An 8,358-nucleotide genomic window follows, 5' to 3' on the forward strand; every position below is an offset into this window, starting at 1 on the left:
ATTCAATTATTTTTTTATATCAATTCCTATGTTTGGAAAGAAAGAATTCAAATTTTTTAACTTAAAAAAAATATTTTAAAAGAAATAAAAATTAAACATGATTGTGTGAAAATTCAATTGAATTCCTTTCTTACAAATGATTTATTTCAAAAGGAAGTATAAGGTTATAAATGGAAAGTGGTCGAGAATATTTCTATGTATATAAAAAGAAAACAAATGCATAATGATATAAAGGAAACATGGGTGAACGATTAAATAAAAAAGAAGCAGAAGTGTAGACAGTATAATATCATGATAAAAACTGGTTGCTTGATTAATTAGCTAACTACATTGCTTGAAAAATATATTAAATGTTCGAACAAAGAGAATATATGTCTTCCATGTAGAAGTACATAATAAGATAAAATTTCCATATTAAAAGACATTAGTAGTCATAGATATGGGTTATATGAAAGTGGATTAGAGTTGTTAATTCAGCTTCAAATCATTCTGCCCCTAGTAAGAGCAGAATTGAAGTACAGCACCAGAGTTTGAGAGAGATCAAAGAAAACTAAGAGTACCACAACATAATTATTAATTAGTATGGAGAGACACCAACGTTAGCTGAAGCAAAGAATCCATCCTTCATCAGAACATCTTCTCCTTCCTACACACAGCCAAAAACAATCTAATTTTTGCTTTTCTTTTCTGCCTAAAGGAGGGGGATGAGGTGGTGGTTGGTGGTGGTGGAGGTGTGCTTAGTTTACCTGCTGGCGCGCGTTGGTCTTCTTCACAGTCTGATCTGGCATGAGACCAAAATGAATGTGGGGAAAGTGGGCCCACTGACATAATAAAAACAAAATAGGATCAGGGAAGAGAAAATGCCCCACGCCACAGGCACTTAGCATATAATAATAAATTGAAAAAGAAAAAAGAAATAGAGAAACCCTAATTAGAAAGAAGGGCTAAAAAGGAAACCCTAATTTGGTAAAGTAACTGGAAACCCTAAATAATTTTCTTGGATCTCACATTCTTAGCAGCTGCACTAAAGGCTTCTCTGTGGCTTATATCAGGATTTCCAGCCTTGATGCGTTGGATCTCGTCCCTGCAGATTGTTGCTCGTCCATTAATTCAAATTTAGCAAAGTTTTTTTGTGGGATAATAAGGATACATACTGTAAAAAAAATCTATATTTCCAGAGAGTCACAGAGAAAGTAAAATGTGAATGCTATGAAATAATCATTACTCACTTGATGAAGCGATTGTACGCTGAGGGGACTCTCTGTCTCTTCTCCGGGGCTGGACATGGACAGAAGACAGACACAACACACACAGACACATTAATATCACTTGGATAGCTTTTAATGCATTTCTGCTTTCTTTTTCTTTTCTTTTCTTCTCTTTCTCTTCTGTCACTTCTCATTATCATTTCTATATCTCTCCCTACCTACACCCATCCGCCAAAGATGCTTCATTCACTAAATTTCCGGGAGAAGGAAATGCACAATCATTCCCTTCCATCTACATTTTCGGCGGAGTATATGCTTTCTTTGTATATTGTATATGCATACAAACAAAGGGCAAATTAAGCTTTGTATTATTACTGTTATCAGCTTTATTTATAATTTTAGTAATTAGGAAAATATCAGATCCAAATGGGTCTTACTACCTAGTAACTAAGGGTTTCCTTTTTTTTTTTTTTTTTTTTTTTTCTAAAAAATAAACCTTTATCAAGTTATAAATTCTGGGGAGTAGTACTTATTTGTAGATGTTAGGGTTGCTGCTAAAGATTTGCATATTAAATGTGAACAGACATGAAAAGTGAATACGAAATCAGGGCTTCTATCTTAAAACTGGAGGATGAAGAATGGCAGCCATAAGAGGGTTTGTTTCTAATTAATTAATGTGACCAAGGTCCTTTTTCCCCCACCATCAGACCATAATATCTTCAAGACTGATACGAGAGTGAACCAAAAAAGGCAAATGGTATGATTCTTTTCCCACTGTCTTTTTTATTGATACGCTAAGAAGTCTGCATATTGACCACTCCAATGTCCAAAGATGGAAATGGTTTCTATCTAAAGCAAAACGAGAGAGATTTTTGAGAGAAAAAAGAAAGCAAAATGCAATGAATCTCTCATCTGATAATAACTGAAGGCCTTGATTGTTCTCCAGGCGAATATATGACCACGCCAAAATGAAAGCAATTCGAAAACATTTTATCCTGAACATTATCTGAAAAGGAAATTGAGAGAATAAAGAAGTGAAGAGAACGTGTTGAATCTCACGTCTGTTGATAACCGGCGGCCTTGGAAGCTCATCATGAGTCACTCCTCGAGCGGGAACGCTAAAATCATTAACATTGTTTTGACTGATCAAGAAATTTGGAGATGGGTTTGGGATCTCATCCTGCAACAAAATTATCACCAACTACCTTATATGCATAACCGATGAATATTACGTGAAATTCTACGAAATCAAGGTAATTTACAAGTAGAGCAAGTGGCATTTAAAAAAAAAAAATTAAATTAGCAGGCTTAATTTTCATGGCATACCAGAAGATTATGTGAAGGAGAGAAAAAACTGTGACCCAAGTGAAACTGATTAGCAGATGGCAAAATCAACCCACGCATGTTGACTGGGAGGAGGTTGGTGCAGTGACCACATCGAACAGTAACAGTCTTGAATAGACTTGTGCAAGGAACACTCACCTGCCACAAATCGCAGAAGGTGAGAGACAAAATAAAGATACCTAATTGGCCGATGAAAGGACAAGCAAAGAGGCAAGAAACAAGAATAGATGAGGAGAACATAAAATTAGTGATATTAATACCGCGAGAACAGTGTCACAAATGTTGCAATGAACATAACAGAGCTGCTCGGAGGGAGGGAGGTGGTCCAAAGACAGAGTAGAAGAGGAGGACATGGTGTTTTTGATTGCCTTTTCAACTCTTTTAAAAATTGATTGATGATTGCTTTTCTGGTTGATTGACTGATGATTGATTGATAAGATTGACAGCTTAACAACCACCTTGGAACTGCCTTTTCTTCAGGGCATGAAGGGTTGTGAAAGAAAGGTGATCAATTTCGTTTAGTAGATATAAGAGGGCAGATAGAAGACAGGAAACCCTTCTCTTGCCTCTGTTTATTGGGTCTTGTTTATAGGTCACATGCATATGGATGTATGGATGTATGGATAGCCGATGCATATATGATCTATATATGTCCATGGCATAATAACATCACATACTGTATAGCACAGTGAGATGTTAAGCATAGGACAATTACATGTGTGGTTGGCATTCCCAATGAGAGAGAGAGAGAGAGAGAGAGAGAGAGAGAGAGAGAGGCGGCAGATGTGGGGGAGAGGAGCTAGAAAGGGACGTGTGCATGGGGGTGATATAGCTTTCACTTACTCACCTGTTGTTTTCAGTAGTTAAGAGGGTGTGTTGTTTAATGTCTTTTTGTGGTGTGGTTCAAAACCCAAAAGCCCTTTCCTTGGCCTCAATTTCCGAACCCAAACCCTAATACCCTCCTTGTACTTCCGGACAATAAGCTTCAAGATCCTTATGCCTCAACACCCCCAGCTCTCCGCCTCGTTAGGGCTATATAAAATAATATGAATCCATTCAAACACAATCATACACCTTCAACCCGTGAAGAGCTTTGATTACACATATCATGCCATAATCATGAAAATATATTACTCTTTATTATTTGATTAATTGAGTTATTACTTTTGGTGATTTGACCACTCATTCTTTTTTGTCTTACACTATTACACTCATATACATACGTATTTAAGTCAGTAAAACAATCACAGTGCCAGAGACTTGCGCTTCCCTCTCTTACCACCTTTGTCCTTTCCTATATTATTTTCTTTTTTTCTTTTTGGGTTTATCTTTGCATATTTGGTTAGAATCTTTTACCAACGTTTCCTCCTCTAGGGTTTTTCTTGCAAATTTCGCAAATCTATACCCTAACTTTGGTGGCAAAAGATAGTTGCCAATTGTCTCTCTCTCTCCATTTTGTTTCTTTAAGGAAGCATCACCATCCATACTCATTTATACTTGTGGGGCTGCACTTCCCCATAAAATGAAGTAAAGGTTGGTGTGTTTATCGTTGGCTAAACAATGAGAATGGGTCCTGTATAACTCGTATGCAATACATTAAATGTGATGTATCAGCAGAAAGTTCGTAAAGCTTGTTGGCCTTTTACAGACCATCAAATGCGGTATTTAAATTTTGAACCATACCCATTTAACAAGTTGAAAAGGAAACAAGACTGAAATTCTAAAACAAACACTTGAATAAGTAGTCCTCACTAGAAAGTCAAATTTGAAAAGAGATCAATGAACATTTGTTTGACTGGCCAGATCAAAGCAAACAGGTGAAGAAAGAAAACAAGAAAAAAAGAAAAAAAAAAAAAAGAGGGATGGTTGTTAAAGCTTGAATCGAATAGTAACAAAATCCGTAGCTTGTCCTTGCTTCCTTGGGTTGCTATATGATTTCTGTTGAAGATATGCTTCCAATTCCGAAGCCCCATATGCAAAAAGTTTTCTGCTTTTGTTATCTTGGTAAAAACAAATTAAAGATAAATCAAGATTGCTCCTTTTGTTATGTGTCTATCATCAATTACCTTTTAAACAAATTTGTTTTTAGCATTCATATTAATTATCATCACTACAATTCTTAGCATTTGTCACTTCATTTTAGCGATTGCCATCATTCCCTTCCCTTCAACATTAACATTGTCTATCTTTTGTCTGGCCACTACAAGTTTAAGCATTTGTTAAAGCTAATAAAAGTAAGGGGCAGGGCCTACTGTAGCAGAAACAACCATAACTAAAGATACAAAATCCCCTTCCTCAGTTAACTACGGAGATAAATCATTATGTGTCACTTTGAGGAGCTAAAAACAAAAAGAAATAGCAGTTAAAAACAGAAATAACTCATTAAACCATGTGGGTGAAGTTAACGTTTCAAGACATTGTTCTTCAGCTCAAATCTTTTTTCTCAATTGAAGATGGTTGGCATGATCCTCAACGTAATGTGTGAATATGAGGGTGTTCTCGTTAGAGAGATTAAAATTCATTAATTTTTTGGGTTATCACTTTCACGTTTGACTTTATTTTTTTATAAGAAAATAATCATTATTAAATAAAAGTCTAGGAAAAACTTAATATAAAAGTCTAAAAAAAACGCAACGTAGAACTAGCAAATTTTACTTTTTATTTTAAATTTTTAGTTTCCACCAAAAATTAAGGGTTTAAATTATGAACCTATGTAAAAAAAAAAAAAAAAGAAGCAATTCTAAACATTTTTATTTTATTAATTAAATTTTTGCATAAAATAAAGTGTCTATTCTTAATCATTTCCGCTCTAAGTAGGATGATTGTAACTTTTAAGGACTTACCATGCACATATATTCTCATGAAAGATCATCTCTTGAAGTTATATGTGAATACTGAATAGTTAATAGTTATTGGTTGTTGACAAAGATTCGCTGGGACTTCACACAAATTCAATTGTTGCATATGATTTGCCTTGAAAGTATAATGAGACTGGAAATTTACCTCTAGACTAAGGAATCTATTTCAAATTTGTTTGTAAAATAAGTTGTATTAATATTGTTAAAAATTATATTTGAAAATAGATCTCATTTCTACATAAATTTAATTCAAGTTATTCACATGCCAAAATGTAACGCTCTCACCGTAGGTAGTCCATACATTTTACTGTTCTGACAACTATTGTCTGTTCGAACAGTTAAAATGTCTAGAACTACACCTAAACTATAGTAAGGAGGCATAAATTGAAGAAATAAATGTTAAGAAAATATAAGAAAAATATAGATAAAAAAAAAGAAATTAAAGTTTAGAGAATTTATAAATTGATACAAAAATAATAAAAATAACCCAATATGCACTACTAAGGGTATTTTGGTCATTTCACCCCCAAAGTGAATTTTGACCTAAATGTCAAAAAAAAAATTTAGAGAATAAAATAATTAACATTAATTAAAATTTATAAAATAGATTAGGAAAATGAGAAGAGAAAAGAAAAGAAAAGAAAAGAAAAAGCTTAGGAAAATTCAAAAAAAAAATTATAAATAGGCACTAGAGAACAAACTCCCATCCACTTCCATCTTCTTCCTCCATTTCTTCTCTCTCTTTTTCCCTCATTTCCTCCATTGTTGTCAAGCTTCCAAGTTTGATTTCCCAAGCTTCTACACACCAAAACCCATAGCCCACTTCACAAAAAATACTCCCCACACCCTAAGGAAGCTATAAACACCCTTTGGAAGCAAGAAATTTGAAGTTAGGGAAGCTCAAGTAAGGTTAGTGCACTAATTCCTCTTCTTCTCTTTATTAAACATGAAAAGCATATTTAGCCAAGCATAAATACCATGGAAATAAAAAGAAAATCTGTCACACCCGACAGGGGCTCAAGCCCCTCTGCCGGTGGCCTTCTTGCAGTGCCCTTCTCAAATCGATCTTGTCAGCTTTGGTGGAGTTAATCCCTTGGCCCTGCAGAGCTAGGATTCGAACCCATATCACCTCCCGGTTTTGCTTCGCCTCTCACCAATTGAGCAGCTCAATTGGTGAGAGGCGAAGCAAAACCGTGAGGTGATATGGGTTCGAATCCTAGCTCTGCAGGGCCAAGGGATTAACTCCACCAAAGCGATGATCGATTGCTGTTAAGGCTGGGCAAGAAGGCCACCCATAGAAGACTGGGCTGCGTGTGTGACAAAATCTTGAGCAAAGAACCCTTGAATTTTTGGCAGCCATGGAACTTGAGGTTTGTTGCTTTTAAGTGATAAAAAATAGTTCAATGAGAATGTGTGATGAGTTGAAATGGTTGGAAGTTTGATTGTGTAGTGTTTGTGTAAATTTGAAACTTTGAAAACCAGGGTTTGTGTAAATATTGAGGACTTTGTGTAAAATGTTGAAATTGACCTATTGAGTTGAGATTGTTGCTTATAGAAGTGTATTGCATGCAAATTGAAGTAAGGAAGTTAGAGGAATTGAGATATTGGGAGTGTTCAATTTTCTGCAGGTTTGGACTCAATGAGTCCAGTGGGTTTATTGACCCATAACTGAAAATGTGTGACTCCAATTGGTATGAGGCCAATTGGAGGTGAAATTAGACTCAACATAGCCCATTTTCCATGAAGAAAACATGCCCAAATTCTGTCCAAAACTTGACCTAAATACTGCCCAAATCCGGATTACCCTGCACCAAACTCAGAAAATGACCAAATGAACAGTACGTGTTCATTTGGTCATAACTCTCTCTATACTGGTCCAAATGACCTAAAATTTCATCAATGGAAAGATTAGACATAGGGCTACACTTTTCATGAAGACTACTTGACCTAGTTTTGTAACGCCCTCACCAAAGGTAGTCCGTACATTTTACTGTTCTGACGACTAATGTCTGTTCGGACAGTTAAAATATCTGGAACTACACCTAGACTATAGTGAGGAGGTATAAATTGAAGAAATAAATTTTAAGAAAATATAGGAAAAATATAGAGAAAAAAAATAAATTAAAGTTTAGAGAATTTATAAATTGATACAAAAATAATAGAAATAACCCAATATGCACTACTAAGGGCATTTTGGTCATTTCAGCCCCAAATATGAATTTTGACCTAAATGTCAAAAAAAAAATTTAGAGAATAAAATAATTAATATTAATTAAAATTTATGAAATAGATTAGGAAAATGAGAAGAGAAAAGAAAAGAAAAGAAAAGAAAGGAAAAGAAAAGAAAAGAAAAGAAAAAGCTTAGGAAAATTCAAAAAAAAAAAATGATAAATGGGCATTAGAGGACAAACTCCCACCCACTTCCATCTTCTTCCTCCATTTCTTCTCTCTCTCTTTCCCTCATTTCCTCCATTGTTGTCAAGCTTCCAAGCTTGATTTCCCAAGCTTCTACACACCAAAACCCATAGCCCACTTCACAAAAAATACTCCCCACACCCTAAGGAAGCTATAGACACCCATTGGAAGTAAGAAATTTGAAATTAGGGAAGCTTAAGTAAGGTTAGTGCACTAATCCCTCTTCTTCTCTTTATTAAACATGAAAAGCATGTTTAGCTAAGCATAAATACCATTAAAACAAAAAGAAAATCTAGAGGAAAGAACCCATGGAACTTGAAGTTTATTGCTTTTAAGTGATGAAAAATGGTTCCATGAGAATGTGTAATGAGTTGAAATGTTTGGGTGTTTGATTGTGTAGTGTTTGTGTAAATTTGAAACTTTGAAAACTAGGGTTTGTGTAAATATTGAGGACTTTGTGTAAAATGTTTAAATTGACCTATTCAGTTGAGATTGTTGCTTATAGAAGTATATTGCATGCAAATGGAAGTAAG

General features: G+C 34.8%; 1 protein-coding gene across 1 annotated transcript; it reads right to left on the reverse strand.

The window, feature by feature from the left end:
* Positions 1–287: 287 nt before the first annotated feature.
* On the reverse strand, positions 288–3,121 carry LOC110654603 (protein YABBY 4). The gene is made up of 7 exons (XM_021810632.2): positions 2,813–3,121; positions 2,535–2,690; positions 2,268–2,388; positions 1,230–1,278; positions 1,009–1,084; positions 747–821; positions 288–646 (listed from the first exon to the last, which is right to left on the reverse strand). Exons 1-7 carry the CDS (start codon positions 2,903–2,905, stop codon positions 578–580), a joined length of 639 nt encoding a protein of 212 aa, XP_021666324.2. The 5' UTR covers positions 2,906–3,121; the 3' UTR covers positions 288–577.
* Positions 3,122–8,358: the final 5,237 nt, after the last annotated feature.

This window comes from Hevea brasiliensis, chromosome 9 (genome assembly GCF_030052815.1).
Source record: "Hevea brasiliensis isolate MT/VB/25A 57/8 chromosome 9, ASM3005281v1, whole genome shotgun sequence".
NCBI classification, from domain to species: Eukaryota; Viridiplantae; Streptophyta; class Magnoliopsida; order Malpighiales; family Euphorbiaceae; genus Hevea; species Hevea brasiliensis.